The sequence below is a fragment of the Chelmon rostratus genome, chromosome 6 (genome assembly GCF_017976325.1).
Source record: "Chelmon rostratus isolate fCheRos1 chromosome 6, fCheRos1.pri, whole genome shotgun sequence".
Lineage (NCBI taxonomy): Eukaryota > Metazoa > Chordata > Actinopteri > Chaetodontiformes > Chaetodontidae > Chelmon > Chelmon rostratus.
The window spans coordinates 14,813,116-14,829,579 of record NC_055663.1 but is presented as its reverse complement, the minus strand read 5'-3'; the positions used below and the strand labels follow the sequence as shown (position 1 = coordinate 14,829,579).

The 16,464-nt window shown below is 41.6% G+C and overlaps 1 protein-coding gene across 2 annotated transcripts; it reads right to left on the bottom strand.

The window, feature by feature from the left end:
* Nucleotides 1–99: 99 nt before the first annotated feature.
* Nucleotides 100–15,579, bottom strand: ppp6r2b (protein phosphatase 6, regulatory subunit 2b). 2 transcript variants are annotated; one of them, XM_041938458.1, is made up of 25 exons: nt 15,480–15,579; nt 13,813–13,988; nt 13,541–13,696; nt 13,324–13,422; nt 12,788–12,974; nt 11,337–11,474; nt 11,184–11,249; nt 10,929–11,041; nt 10,718–10,831; nt 10,444–10,564; nt 9,837–9,998; nt 9,518–9,748; nt 9,346–9,410; nt 9,141–9,256; nt 8,940–9,025; nt 8,754–8,831; nt 8,574–8,671; nt 8,433–8,490; nt 7,927–8,063; nt 7,620–7,795; nt 7,350–7,506; nt 6,597–6,676; nt 6,009–6,219; nt 4,692–4,838; nt 100–3,372 (listed from the first exon to the last, which is right to left on the bottom strand). In XM_041938458.1, the coding sequence occupies exons 3-25, from the start codon at nt 13,666–13,668 to the stop codon at nt 3,339–3,341; spliced, it is 2,802 nt and encodes a 933-aa protein (XP_041794392.1). In that variant the 5' UTR covers nt 13,669–13,696; nt 13,813–13,988; nt 15,480–15,579; the 3' UTR covers nt 100–3,338. The 2 variants fall into 2 exon arrangements, with proteins under 2 accessions (XP_041794392.1, XP_041794393.1); XM_041938459.1 differs by having other exon boundaries at nt 7,942–8,063.
* Between the last annotated feature and the right edge of the window lie 885 nt (nt 15,580–16,464).

Genomic DNA, 16,464 nt, shown 5'->3' with positions numbered 1-16,464 from the left:
CATATTTATTAGTTTCATATCTGAATGTACAAGCTAAATTGACAACAAGTAACAGACACATTACTCTCTAAATGAAAAAAAAAAACAATAAAAAAAAAAAAACACCAGCATCAGTCCACTTTACAAAAAAGGCATTTTACAACACGGCTGTCTTTCACACCTCTTCCTACACACACACACACACACGCGCACACACACACAAATGTAATGAGCTATAATGCAAGAAATATTTTAACTTTGAAACGGCCTCAGTGTAAGTAGCATCCAATGGGACGATGTGACAATTTAACACCCATCGTCTCTCAATTAAAAGTTTTGGGCACACGCTGTACAAAACAGCACATACCCAACGAGGTGAATGAGGCTCATGTGCAAACTTAATGGCACTTAAAGATGACTGCATTGTACCTCATGCCATTATGCATAACATCACAACGAACCGGTAGCTACACCACACACACACACACACACACCGCTCTGAAGGTGAAGGAGACACACAAACACACACACACACACAGACCAAGAACATAAAGGTAAGGGTCAGACGCAGTGCTTCGGTTTCGGTGAAAGACGGGATGACGTATTCTGACCCTGTACACACCCTGACAAAAAACAGCCCTGTTTTTCTCCCCTCACCCTGACTTAAACCAATGCTTAATCTCTGTGCACTTCCACTTCAAACAGCTCAAAGCGCTGAACAGATAAAAGCAAAATGGCTATGATCTGAGATGAAGTCTTTCTTTGACGTGTGGCATCCTCTCCTACTGCTGATAATGCCATCACATGACTGAAAAAAAAAACTAAAAAAATCAGAGGGATCAAACAAAGACTGCTTTAGATAAATCTAGGCTTGTGAGACCATTGCAAGAAAGGAGGCTACTTCACAGAAACCCAGTTGTGCACTGGTGGGAAGACACACTTTGGCAGAAAGCATTGAAGAAAAAAAGTACTCTAAAGTATCTACATGATTCACTCATTCAAGTCAAACATCGCCACCTCTTTGAGAGGGGGGGATTAATGCGGTGACACCTGGCACCACCAAACACAAACCAAAAGTGCTTCTCGAAAAAGTGCTTTCAAAATAAATACAACGATCTATGTAAATCGCTTCGTAGGCATATACGCAATTAAAGTCAACTCCTGCCCTGAGAAAGAGAGAGACGAGGAGAAAGATAAAGTAAAGCATGGCCGACATGTCTGGCGCGCGCAAACTTAAAAGATTCACGTTTATTACAACTTGGGTCTTGCTTTTGCAGTTTTCGCCACGACTACAATCTGTTACGATTGGCTTGACTCGACAAGTTGAACGTTAATAACATGCAGTCAAGACAGTTTAGTCAGATTATATAGAATCAACTATATTTGGAAACAAATATGAAAGTGTGTGCACCCAAAGTGTTAATGATAGGGCTGCCACTCATTATTGATTAATCTAATGAGTGTTTTATCGATTAATCGATTGGTATATAAACTGTCAGAAAACTGGTGCCATCAAATTGCTTGTTTTGTCTGCCAACAGTCCAAAAGATAAGATATTATGGTTTTTATAACGTCAGACAAAGAAAAGCTGCCAATCCTCAATACTGAGAAACTGATATTAGATATTGTTTGATATTTTTACCTGAAAAAATTACAAGTAATTTGACTGTAAAAAAAAAAAATTGTGTAGTTCTAGTTGATAATAATCCATCATTAGGATAAATATGTGCACATCAATGATATGACTGAAGGTAAAAGCTGTAGCGGTAGTTAACCTGGTATTTTGTTTAAAACTGATCAATGAAAATAAGACCCAGGTTCTAATAAGCCGGAACCGTCCTGTAAGAAAAGAACATGTAGGACATGCTACAGACTCTCATTCACGCACATGCACACGGCCAAACCTCCATGTAGGAAGCGTGTAGCAGAGGAACAGGAACTGATGCTGGGGTATTAACCGAAACACAGACATCATTATTGCCTCATTTCAACAGTACAACACACACACATACAATACACACGTTGCAACCTGCAAAACAACCGCCTTTCCATACATTGGATTTATTCCAAAAATAGATATAATGTTTATATATACTGTTTACATTTATATTACGTTTACATGTTACCAAGAATAGCCACAACCTAATACAGGTTCAAATTTCACAATATTACATTTAAACAGCTCTGAGGGTGATATGAATCGGTATGTGCACATCACTGTGTCTTGTGTTGGTTTTTTTGCATGTGTGTATAGATTTGGCTGTGTATACGTGTGTGTATGGCACTGTGTATGTGTGTGTGTGTGTGTGTGTGTTACACAGGTGTGCTTTCTTTGTATCTGCATACCTCTCTTTTGACCTGAGAAGGCACTCTGTCTCTCAGACAGAGCTCACACACACACAAACACACACATGTGTCTACACACATGGATACAGCAGCACACACACCTCTAAACTACATGAATCTGTCAGAGGTTTGAAGAGGAAGTGACACGTGATGCTCCCAGATCTGATGCTCCAAATCAACTATTCATGTTCCACGTGATCAAAGCAAAGGAATCTTACTTGGATTGAGAAAAGATTTAGGTAGCATGTATGAAAAAAAAGCCAAATTATTATCACTCACACATTAGCACTATTAAAATTTCTGCCTGGCACTGAATGTTGAAATGATGAAGAGAAGATGGCAGCTAGCTTTGCAAGCATCTTGGCTTTTGTAATCTTGGCTGACTATTTGAATACAGTTTTCTTTACTAAAGTGTAAACAGTCAAATGCTCTGATAGAAAAAGTCTCTGGGCTGTGATTTAATGCCCGGAGAGCAGACATGCTCAAACAATCTGAAATTCTGATGCTGAATTAAATAAAAGGTCAAATTTCAGACTTATGCATTTGTTTTCTTAGAATTAAAGTTCCGCAGCCGGCACACTCAGCGTAACCTCTGCTCATCGCAACAGGTGAGAGTGTTTTCACTTTCCCAAGTTCAATGGGAAGAAAACAAAATCACATTTGGAAATAGTTCACACGTTTTGGGGTTCTGGCACGGCGACAATGTTCTTTAAAACACACATTCCTCTTGGAAGTGGTTCAGTTGTAATTATGTCATGAGGGTGCAGGAGAGATCAGTAGTACCCATCCATAGACTTGTGTTATCCAGCATACATACTGTTAAGGGCCGTTTGACGTCAACACTGAGGATCTCCCATTCTTCAGATTAAAAAACAAGGGCGTAGGAGGGCTGCGAACAGGAAGCAAAGGTGGCATGGCTGTGTGTTGAATGGACAGGTATGAAGTGTGTGTATGTGTGTGTGCGTGTGTGTGTGTGTGTAGAGTGTGTTTGTGTGTGTGCCTGTGCTGCGTCGTTAGGCCGGTCCATTAGGAGAGGGCTGCATCTCTCTGTAAGGTAAAAGAAAATGATAAAAAAGACAGAAAGGAAAAATCAGACAAGTTTGGTAAGATCTGCCAAGCTTTAGAGACATCTGCCATTGAGACTTCTGACACCACCCAAATAAACTGGAGGTGAACGGAATTCGATTTACACCCCTAAAGTACAGAGCAATCACAGCTGAAGAAATCAGCAAAGAGAGAGAAAAATGACCTGTTCCTGATGATAATGCACAGAACACTGGCTACTTTTTCTCAGCTTCAATAGAAAGTTGTCAATAAAAACCGCTGCTGAATCTCCCTCAGTATCGGGGTGGTGACAGGAGCCTCAAGTGTGGGGATCTCATAAAAAGGTGACAAGGCTGGAAACGCTATGTCTCTGTGCGTGGCTGTATACTACTATTATAAATGGTAAAACATGCTTCTGTCATTGAGTTGAACTGATTCTTCAAATGTTAAGATCCGGGATGTGGTAACACCGCTTGAGACAAATAAGACAATGGGCAGCAGTACCGGGGGTACTGAGATTACTTTTTTGTTGTAATAGCGTGTGAGTTTTGCAGTTTAAACAATCAGTTATTTAGTTATTCATTTTCAAAAAAGCAATCTGTCACTGTAAACATTTTATCCCTCAGGGTCTATTTACTTTCATGTACTTCATAGGTGTTTTTTGTTTGTTTGATTTTGCAATTCAACTGCAATGAACTTGTTAGACTTTGTGTATTAAGCCCCCCTGAGTTTCTGTTTGCTTGTAATCAAACACAGTCATTAATAAAAAGCTATAGAGGGAAGAGTGTGTTTGTTATTCCTGTTATTAGCCTGCACAGTTACAGATTATGGGCTGTAGAGAAGGTTATGCAATGACAGTAGTGGAAATACATTCAAGGCTAGATGTACAGTAAGCAACACACCCTCTGGATAATATAACCAACATACAAAGGGTTGTGTTGCAAAGGGGTTTTATTTTGTGGATATGCAAAAGTACTCTTACAAGTTACTTGTCTCTGTAGGTAAGTTACTTTTTAATGGCAGTAATCTTATAATGTAACAGTAACTTTCAAAGCATGTATAATGTATAATGTAACAAGCTACTTTTAAAGTAATATTACCCAAAACTGATGGACTAACACACTAGATTGAAATGTCAGGAGTCTCGTACAGGGGGCATCCCTTTACTGGGGATTTGAAGCATTTGTTTAATGTTGTGATCTCACTCCTATTTTATTCTGCTGTATACCCCATCACACATGTGCGCACACACACACACACACACACACACACACACACACACACACACACACACACACACACACACACAGACATACACTTACTGTGTGACAGCAGCTGGCTGGGTAGTTGGACTGGCTGTAGTCGGGCTGGGACCATCTCCATGTTTCTTTCCACTCTCGCTTTCTTTCTCATTGCCTATCCCTTTGTCTTTGATGGCGAGTCCCTCTACTGGCACCTTGTCTGCTTCGCTGCAAAAAAACAAACGTAGCTGCAACAAACTAGATGGATAGCTATGATTGTCACCTGAACTCATTTCATTAACAACAAACTGCAGACGCTTGTTTCTGCAACTGGTGAAAACCCACCACAGATATCTGCTTTCAGCTGTCCACACTGCCCACATTACCATGCCCAGCGCGTACAGCAACCCCGTACATCCACTCTACTGTTACTGTCACTGACCAAAATCAAAGTGAGTTGGGCACACAGTTGCTAAGGTTTGTGCGAAGGTCTTCACTCTCAAATTCCAAGTAGGCTCGCTTTAATTGTAGCATGCTCAGTGCAGGTGCACTGTTTGTTAGTAACCTGCTAATGTACTGATTTGTTAGAATGTTGGATTGGTAGCAACTTCTCTTCATAGCATGCTATGTGACAAACTGTTAGTAGTGTGGGTGCTCTGAGAGAAAACAAATCATGTCAATGTGTATCAGTGTTATGACTGAGACAAGAGTTATCTGTATCATGTAACTGCAGTGAGTAGAGTCTTACACTGCTCTCGTCTTTTGGGGTAATTGCATAAGTAAGATAACAGACCTACATCTGATTTCTAAAATTCCAAGTGGGCTGTTTCATGCCAGGGGGGGGGTCATCCCTGAGACCAGTGGTGTTTTGAAATTACAGGGTCATGTTGAGAATATGGGGTAAGCCTAGCATAGGGGCAGAGGTCCTGCAGGATCTCTACAAGTCCCCAGTTGTGGGTTAGTATATTTTTGTGATGAATTAGGCTTGTCCTGAATTATGCCCCAATGAATTATTACATCGCATCCTGATAAATGCAACAGGCAAAAAAAAAACATGTGGCACATCTGTTCTTATGATGACCTTTCAAAATCCTTCATACAACTTCAGGAAAACATTCCACACTCCAGAGCAGAGGACCTCAAGCACAACATACCGTCTCACTGCTGGTCTGAATACTCTGGAGTCAAGGGGCGATGAGAAAGGAGGGAACAGACAGGAGGAGGGCAATATCAGAAGAAAAACAGAGAAGGTGGAAGTAAAATTGTTCGGGAAAACAGTCTGAAGGGGAAAGGGAAAGAAGGGCTCTATAAAAGCACTTTGAAGTATAGTAGGATGGGGGGGCAAACAGCATCAGCATCAACCAAGACAGAACAGCTGCACATCATTCGAGTGTGTACCTGCTGAAGACTGCCCTCTCGTTTTTAGCGTCCACGCTGAGCCGAATGGTCTCCTTGCCAGCCCCTGTGGTGATGGTCTCTGTGGTGAACGTCTCACTGGTCGCAGACTCTGTCTTGCCTTCCTCCTCATCGCTGTCTGAGCTGCTGGAGGAAGAGCTGTCCGACGCCACCAGTGGAGCTTTTCTCGCCACGCACACACTCCACACACACGCTGCAGAGAGTGACAAAGGAGAAATCACCTGACTTTAGCATGTACACATGTTCATGTGGCTGGAAGAGTCGACTCATCAGTGAGGTAAGAGACTGAGAGGCAGTTGTTAAGAGATGCTAATTGTCGGTTCGGGTCATGTGACTGTTGTCTTGCTGTTACATTAATTTGGGTTTATCTCAGCAAAGTCTGCAGACTAAAAGAACCCGGCTTCTAATCCAGAGCATTTCAGTTTGTTCCAAAATTGTGACAACTTATCACAAATGGTGTGCATAGTAATCTTACTCTCAAAAACAGTTAGTACAGTTTTTTTAAATATTGTATTAATGAACATACACATTTTACATTATCACACAAAAAGCCATGCAGTAGCAACTTACGGTTCTGGTTTGGTTTGGTGCTGTCTGATCCACTGAGCTCCGAGTCCACAGGGGAGCTACATCTGGGGCCTGTTTCAGAGCTGGGGACAAAAGACACACAGATAAGAAAACCTGCAGAAAATACACAGTCAATAAAATTTAATCCATTATTTGTCCTCATTAGGGTGTGTCTCTATGGTTGCCTGTACTGAAAAACAATCTTTTGAATAAAAAAAAATAAATCATGGACCACTTCAAGGTACAACCAAGGCTTGGAAGTTATATCTGTTTAAATTCAAGCTGTAAATAAATTTCAGACTTAGATGCCAACTTGTGTTATGCCCTTAGCCTCCACATTAAATATCATACTTGAAAACAATTATTAAGTAATTTACTCTTTCAATGCTTTACTATTAGTTTTAGCAAATTATTTTGCCGAGGATTTGTGCATAGTTGTAAATATTTTCTCAGGTAAAAAGATACAACTGGTCCCACACAACTGTTTTCTTCAACTTAGTCTAAGGCTGTGAGATACAGGCAAAGTATCACATGATATTTTTCAAATTCCCATGGTTTAATTCAAATATAGTCTATTCTTATTTAATTATCACCACAATTTCTTTGTTATTCCTCAGTGTGCAGTTACATAATTACTGAAAGGGTGATGCAAGGGTGATCTGTATCTATGTGGTTTTATTAAAACAAAGCTTTAGGATGCTTTCAGGCAATTTCTCAAGTAAGATCCTCATACTAAGACCACACACACAGACTCACCAACAGAAAGGCTGGAAGTCAGTGAACTTGGCCCATCCTTTCTCTTCTGCCTCTGTGGCAGCTGGCTGGGAGTCCGGAGTGTCCCAGGCTGAAAAACCCACTCCTGCTGCAGGAGCCTTTGAGTTCACCTCCCCAAAGTCTGCTATCCAGCCTGTGCCTGAGTATGAAAAACGCCGCACACACTCTACATGAGACACTCGTTCAAAACCTGCTTTAGTCCCAACATACAGGGCAAACTATTATACCACTATACAATATGATATTTCTCACTCTTTGTTGCCTCGGACTGGCCCTGGCTTGAGAAAGGATCCAGGTCATCTTTAGGATCCTCTCCCTCCTCAGAGTCTGAGTCTGCTGCTCTGTCAGAGGCCTCAGTGCCAGAAGTTGCTGTCCTATCACAAGCTTTACTGGCTGCTTGGCTCTGGGATGATCGTGACCCACCAAACCTTGAATCAAACAAAACATTTAATGTGTTTGATTGAGCAAGGACAAAAAAAGTTACATACATTATGAAACCAAAAGCATAATGCTAAAATAAACAATTGCAAAACATAATGTTGAGAGCATCTGTATTTACTGTGGTGTGTCTGACCGGCTACGGGACTTGGTTTGTGTTGCAAAGTTGATCTCTTTCTCCTCCCAAATGTCCTCTTCATCATCATCGAAGGGCTGAATCCTCTCTTTGGAACAGGCTTCAAACACAGCTGTGTTGGCCTGCAAAAGATAGGCGGACAAATCAAATGTGTTCAGTTTGATCTGTTTACATCAATGTTCACGCTGCACAACAAATACTAAGATGAAGGCTAACTCTTGGGCCTGAATTAATCAATATTTCTGATGCTAGCACTGACCGTAATGTAAAAGGAGGGTAGACCTGTCTGCATGTGTTAGGAGGGAACTGTAAGGTGGTAGCAACTGTAGGCTGTGTGTTTGTCAGGTTGTTTTGATTATTTTTAGTATTATTTTTCACCCCTAGTGGCCACAAAATTTATTAGTGTGCCTTTCAGAATTAACAAATACATTTGCAGCCCCACAGAACAGCAGAAATACAACTTCATAGAACGAGTATGTGAATTCACTCACACTGTCCTGGCCTGCATCAATGTTGATGTTGATCTCTGCAATTCGGTCAAACGTTGCCCTGCAATAACAGTGGAAATCAGTCATCTGACACACATTAACAACAGTTCACTGTCACAAAGAGAGGAGTGTCAGTTCATTTACCCAATGCTGTCATCATGATCGGTAAACTCCTCATCATTGAAGCCAAACTGATCCACAAAGTTAGCCGTCATCTGCTGGATCTGGTAGTCTGAAAAGGCCTAAAACACACATCACAGCTTGAAATAGATTACAATCTCTGATACCAGATGCCCTCAACAGTTTTTATGTCTGTCTGGGTACCTGCTGTAGTGTCAGTTCTTTAGGGAAGGGGCTCTCCATATCATCCTCTGAGGATGGGCGTGGGTTTCCAGTGCCAATCTGGACAGTGAAAGAAACACCACAAATGCCACACTTGAAGTTTGAGTGTGTGTAATTCCAAACAGCTATTACATACTTTAAATGAGCATGTGTTTGTGTGTGTTTTACCAGGTCTATGGTGTTCTTCCTATTGGTCTCTGACAGGGTCTGGTCCACAAAGGTTTCCCAGCGCCCTCTGTAGTCCTCTGGCAGCTCTACAAGCAAAAACCGCACCACAACAACAACAGCAGCATTAAGAAAACAATATTCAAGTACAGCATTGTAACCACTTTCTGTCACATAGGAGTGGGAGTGAACATGTCCACACACCTGTGATGAGGCTACTAATCTGTGTGTGAACTGGGCCCTTCTCCAAATTGTGGACTACTGTGTTGGCAATCCTGGTCAGATGTCCCATGTACCCTCTTCTCATACCACCTTCTGACCTGAACACAAAAGTACCACATTAGAGACCCTCAGACGCTGCTGCCTGTTAGCAAAAACAACATCATACTATTATTTCAAAGGTCCTTACTGTATTTTATCATTCTCTTCCCAAGCCTCCAGAATCCTCTGGACAAGGTGGCAGTGCTGAAACAACTTGTGAGAGACAAAGAAACAATCAATCAATCGTTTTCATTCAAAACGAGCGAGCGGATCAAACGTCACTTAAGTCTTTTGTTTCAAACGCGAACAGAGACACCTACATGAGTCACCATTAGATTATGTGCAGAGTTTTCAGGGGTGACTGGAGGTTCAGAAGGGGTTTCAGTCAAAGCCTGCTCTTGTGAAGCATCCTGATTAGGCTTGAATTTTTCCTGGGCTCCCAAGCCAGGCTGAAGTCTCATTTCATGGGCACAGGGACGGAGGATGGCAGCAACACAAAGCTCCACTTGGAGGTGCAGGAAGTTGTTCCAAGTATACTTGAAGAACAAGTCCTGAAAAAAAGGCATATATTTTTCCATGGGACATTCAACATCTGCCACTTTTTCAGCATTGAAAACTGAGCATGTTTGCTCATCTCACCAGCAGCAGGTCCATTGTATTGAGTCGGCAGAGTTCCTGTGCTACGACTGCGTGGCTAGCAGAGCTGGTATATAGCAGAGAGGCCACCAGTCTGGCTACGTGCAGACGTGTGTTCCCTAATGGTTCCTCCAGCACACCCAGAGTAGTCAGCATGGGATTTCGCTAAAAGCGCACAGATAGAGGGCACAGAGGAATTTAAGAGGAAACAGTCTGGAGGTTTAGCAGAGTTTTGTTACATGTGCAACTAATGTATAGCAATGATTATCTAAATGGCAGAACATCAAATATAACTATTGAGGAAAGGGGTTGCTGTGCAGCAAAAATGAGAACATCATTAATATTTATAGCATGTTCTCACTTTTTGAAAGTAAGAGTTTGACCTTGGCACTGACCCTTGGGTGTGGGATAAGCCCTTTCTTCATTTTTATTATGCTATTCATACTGTCTGCCACAAGCTGCTGTGCAGGAGATTTCTCATTTTTATATTTTACAATACATATTTTATATATAACTATTGTGATATATATTTATCATGTGTAGCATGAACTCTCATGCTACAACAGCTAATATTAAGGCCCACCAGATGATTATATCTTTGTTTATGTACCTTGGGTGGTGCCAGGAGTAGCTGGTGGAAGTGTATCAAGTGTGGTTGGATGGCCAACAAAATGCTGCTGTTAACAGTGTAACTTCTCTCAAATCCCTGAGCATCCATTACACCATCCACCCTGTCATAAACACACACCAAACACATATCAAAAACAGGAAATGGGTAGGTTACAACATTTAATAATCCTTATAATTCTTTAGAGGTCCTTATGAAGTAGAGCTGGATAGTATTATGTATGCACAGTTTAAAATTGATTAAGTCTCACACTCACACAGGCCTCCTGATTTCCAGTAATGTGAGAAGAACTTGAATGCCATTGACGATACAGCTCTCAGTACTCTGTCCTGAGAACATATTCTGCAACAACTGCTCAACACACTCCTGCCTGTAGAAACACACAATCTAATACGTCTCCACATCCTTCAAAGAGAGTGCAAACATGTGTGTGTGTGTGTGTGTGCGCGCGTATCTGTCTGACTTACGACTCCAGCACAGTCAGCAAAGGGTCAGGCTGTGAAATCTCTTGGAGCTGATTGGCCTGGTCTCTGCTCAGTCGAATGATGTCGCACAAAGTCTGAGATGCATTGGACTGCCTCTGTGAGAGGAAAAACCACAGACACACCTCAACATTCAGTACTGTGAATTTTCATTTCTGGAGTCTGTGAATGCTGGTGATCGTATGTGTATTACAGTATGGAGTTAATCATTAACATAAAAATACTGAGATGCCCTTCTACCTCTTCATCTCTCTCAGGGTGAATGAGCTCTATGAGTCTCTGGGCGAGTTTCTCTTCATTCAGCCACTATTGAGATAAATATCACATTGTCACTGCAAACAATATCAGTGTGTAACGTATGAAAGCATAAATGTGGGTCCTGTTGTCTCATACAGTGAGTGTCTCAAGCCGAAGAGGGGGTGGCTCCACACAGCTGATAAGTCTTAGGAGCACATCCATCATGGCTGATGTATCAATATGCTTCAGCACCAGGGAGAGGAATCCCTCCTTCCGTCGCAGGAAACTAAGCACCTGGAACAAAGCAGAGAGCAGAGGAAACACCATGACACAAAACTGAAACTGACGTCAAGGCTCAAATCAAGAAGACGACACATGACCCGTCAAAGGTTGTCACTGGGATTATTTATTGCATAGAAAAATGATTATCATGAGTAAGTGGGACACTGTTTCAGGAAAGACATGATTTAAAAATATTAATTCTTCAGTGATTTGAACATCACAAAATAAATTCCCCACACCTCCTACGTACATTTCAAAGAAGTAGATATCTGAAAGCATCTGCACATGCATGAATGACCCTGATTCCAAAAAAAGTTAGGACACTGTTTAATTAGCAAGTTATCACATGTTCTCTGTTTGATTTATGTTTTACACAGTGTACACAGGCTTTTTTTCTTTTTTTTTTGATCGTACAGAACTATCAGAATACCCTTTGAATTCTTCTTCAGTTTTGATGTACAGACGTTTTGGTTACGCCTTTCCTCAGTGTGCAATACTCATTTAACTTCATGGTTGAGTCTTTAAAACCTGTCACCAGCAATTAGTGTCAGCCAATTCATTGCCAGTCGGTCTGGTAAGATAGGTGTCTTCAGAGTTGCCTCACTAAAAATCTCATAGGTCCACTTGGTGATAATAAATCTAAGCAGTTCATTAACCAAACCCAAGTATGCAACTATAGATTATGCAAACATCACTATACAACTCCTGTCCACTTAAAAGCATATTTACACACATGAATTTATATTAATGTGAGCTGTGCAGACAATCCTAAATAATTCCATCCAAAATCTGTTTTGTTTTTTTTTTGTGATTTTGGTGAACTGAGTACTAGTGGCAATGACATCCACAGCAACTTTCATCAAGTCCAGTGATTAGTTTTGATTTAAGTGTCATGGAGCAAAGTGATGGCCAAGGTCACTGAGGTCACCACAATCATTCCAAATCATCCCCTTTGAAACAAATACATCCATTTCAAATGTCACAGCTTTTGGGCTGTGTCCAAGATATGTTGCTCTGAGCCAACAAGCTGGTTGGCAGATGGACAGATCTACTGACCTTGACATCCACAGGCCCAGCCACTAACATGGTAAAACCATAACCATGTGCACTGCTTTGAGTGTTGGAACATCTGCTTGTTAGCATTTCAAGAGAAATAAACTTTACAGCCATCTTGATTGAGAGTAATTCCCAGCGTGAGCAGTTTCTACTATCTTGCCATAAGCACCCCCTCAGACTTTGTGAATTAAATCACGACAACTCGAAAACATTGCTGCCATCTTCTCTGAGGATGCCCTTTGATTTACCTGTGTGAGTGTGTGTGTTACCTGCTCAGTCTTCCGTGTGATAAGGTTCCCAATTGTCTTGCTAAAGAAAGATGCCAGGAGTGGGTTAAGTGGGGACGGCTGCTCCAGGAAGGCATACAGAGTTTCCAGCAGAGGCTCCTCATTACCCAGCTTATCATTGATCACTCCCACATCACTTGTCAACAGCTCACAGGCTATATTTGGATACCTGTAATAAATAAAGAGAACACACCTAGCAGTAAAACAAAGCAGAAACAAAATCAATTCTTATTTTCTGCCTTTGTACATTTGCTAAAGGAAACCGGGAAAAAAGACAATCTTTTCTGGAGCAGGATTGTGCTGTATTCACAGGCTGAGTATCCAACAGGCAAGGAAGTAGTTTTAAAATTTGAATGCATTATTAGTGGTCTGGATCAAGAACCATTTATTTACAGATCTGAGCCCACTCAAACTCTCACCTTCACTACAAATGGCAGATATGAGATAAGATGTAGTGCACCACCAGAAAAACACTTAGACCGTATACTGCATCAGCACATTCAACACCAACCACTTACTTGAAACGCTTGATCTCTTCTACACCAGCAGGGGGCTCTGTGGTAATCATACGGACCAGCTCCTGCATGCACTGGTCCTGGCACAAGAACAGGAGAAGTCTACAAATCCATAATGATGAAAAGAGGAGCACCAGTTAGCACTGGCAGGAATTACTGGAAACTGAAATGTAACAATATGATTGTGCGGCTGACATGCTAAAGCTAACAACAAACAGACCTCCTGTTCTGAGCCTTGCACTCCTGCAGCACATCTTCCTCGTCCATGAGCTCAGTGAGAGTGACATCCTCTTTGTCAAGTAAAGCCTCCAGGTGAGAAGACGTGTGTAGGTCAAACTTCCAAAACATGGCTGAGGTCACAGGCACACACACTTAGCTGTTGGCCAAAAGAGGATGGGGCAGGCATACATTGTTGATGTTAATGACACCATTTTTATCTGTGGGCTGAAAGTATTTTGTGATAGAATGTACTGTATGTATGCCTGCTCTTACATTTGGAAAGGACTTATATCCTCAGTCAGATCTTGCTAAACAGCCATTTGCCTTCTTGTCATTGCTCGGCCTCGACATCAATCAGCATCAGCAAATTCACACAATGAACACACAAACACACCCACTTCACTCATACTAGCAACACACACACCAATCGAGGAGAGACTGGGTTGAACCTGGAAATGACATGTGAGAAAACAAGAAACAATAAATGTGAACCAATCATCTCCAGGGAGATTTGCTCTGTCTTCCTTGTAGCCAGCAGAGGAGTTAAGGTCAGCATGCAAGTGCAGAGACTAGGATTGCACTCCTCTCTGGAAAGACCAGGAACGATGCATCTCTAATTGAGTTAGTGCTGCACATCTGTGTGTTGACATCACCCAGCTTGCTTCGAGAATGGCCTCACACATACAGCTACATTATCAAAGAATGATAATGTTTAACAAAACAAATGCCCCTGCAAAAAGACACTTAGCTTCAGTGTGTGACAGGAATACTTGTGTTGAAAGAAAACGTGTCAGCCAGAGAGTTGGGGGACGACTATTGAGTCTTGCATTTGCTGACATCTGTGTTACTAGAAAGCGCAAACTTGAGACTGGATGTGGTGAGAATGACAGTTTAGCACTATATGTGGCAGGCAAGAGCTGTCACTGGCCAATAGCTTTAACACGGGAGGAGGGGTGGGGTATTCACTTTACATCCTCCTGAACCAAACCAGACCACAGATACAGTGAAGACCCATCCATTTAAATAAAACCGGCCTATGATTCAGTCCATTATCCTTTAAACAGTTGATTCCCATGGTGAATATGAAGCTGATCTAGCATGTGTTTGTCTCGATTGTGGTTAAGGCCCTGCACGAAAATGGATACGATGTCGGATACCGCAAAGTCAGCAGGTATACACTAGAACACGTGGGCAATATATTATTTTACAGTGTAAAATGAGGCTTGATCACAACTTGCTCTTTTCTAAGCACCAATAGAACTGATTGCATAACATTAACGATCTCTGTGCATGCTGCCCTTGCGTCCCCATCCCTTTCATAAACATGTCAAGGCTAAACAAACAGGTGTCTTAGAGCTCAGGCTTTGAAGTTCAGGAATTCGTGCTTTCCCTGTAGCTTAGATATGGATTTTAAATTTCAAACCACAGCACGACCATGGTCAGCTTTAGGACAGGCCTTTCTGGCGTCCCGAGCTCAGCTGGTAGCGGTTAGTGTTAGCTAATAACGGGTGTCACTTATAACAGGCTAACACTCATATCAGGGCTAATTAAGGTTAATTAGCTTATCCAGACGGTTATCGTAACTTCACGTTAAGTTAGCTTGTCTCCTGTTACCATCCTGTCAGTGCGTTTCTTGTGTTTAGCGACAGTACCTTTCGCTTACCTTGCATGCAGATCTTTAACCACTCCGCTAGCAATGTCTCAATCATGTTGCCACCGTTACCAAACTATTTCCACAGGGTACCGGTGGCCAGCGATGTTTTTATTAGACCAGAAGCTAACAGTGGTCGGTTGTTTATCACGGCTGCGTGGCTAGGTGGGACGATGTCCTCCTGAAATAGCGTTAGCGTTACCGTCTTCCGACCACTTGACAGCCTGGCAGCTCGCACGGGGTTTACGTTAGGTTACGTTTTTAATCCCAGAAGACAAGCGACTGTTACCTTTTGCCCATCATTTCATCAGTCGTCATCAGCAAGCTGAACGGCAACTCGGCGACTTTGGCTGTCAGGTCACTCAGAGGCCCATAGCTGGTCATTCATGACTGCGCTGTTAGCTTGAAGATACTACCCTTTCCCGGTTGCAATGTCATTTACGGTGCCGTTACACGGTGGTTGGCCTGCCGGGCGGCTTTGTTGACACTGTCCAAATTACACTTCAGCAGGCAGGCAACAAAAAACCTGTCAGATTTGGAAATCAAAATGGCGGATACCTAAAACGTAATCAAAAGTTCAGCTGTCCATCATCTGTGTAAACATAAGACCAACTCAAAATGTATTTACTATCATCCTCCGTTTGGAGCTGGGTGACATAGCATCAAGTACTGCAGTAAAATGTGATATTCAGATTGATAACTCTCAACAAAACCTGCTACTACATGGAAAAGGTGTACAACCTTTAATTGTCACGTTGTGATAAAGAAAATAAATATATGGCTGATTTTAACCAAATTATTTGACTATAACAAATTGCTCTGGTTTAGTGGCCATGGACACCTGACAGTGCGACAAGTGATTAGGGACTGTCGTTCTATTTCATAAGACCCTTGCCGAAAAGCTCAGGGACCATCTGAATGTTCATGTTGATAATATATATAATATATAATATATTATCAACATAAAGATCAATACTTATAAATATTGATGTAATTATTGGCAACGTGAACAAATGTAGGCTTGCAACTCAACAAGCTTTAAATAAACTGAAAAAAGATAACTCAAAAAAATGTTGAAACTTACCAATCACTTGGTGATTGACGCCTGGTGACTTACATACTTTGGGGGTTGTTTAATCCAAAATAATGCATGATATTTTAGAAACTTATCATATATTTTGTAAGATCTTAATACGAAAAGGAACTACTAATTATAGCTGTGAAATATATGTTGTAGAATAAAAAGAAGAAAACATTAGGAGAAAACAAGTGAG

What these genes read in the sequence shown, in the direction of transcription:
- ppp6r2b (XM_041938458.1), bottom strand. Translation starts at nt 13,668, where the DNA reads ATGTTTTGGAAGTTTGACCTACACACGTCTTCTCACCTGGAGGCTTTA. An exon ending in GAGAGGGCAGTCTTCAGCAG is followed by an intron (nt 4,839 to 6,008) that starts GTACACACTCGA and finishes GTTTTTTTGCAG; the next exon opens with CGAAGCAGACAAGGTGCCAG. An exon ending in CAGCCAGCTGCTGTCACACA is followed by an intron (nt 3,373 to 4,691) that starts GTAAGTGTATGT and finishes TTTACCTTACAG; the next exon opens with AGAGATGCAGCCCTCTCCTA.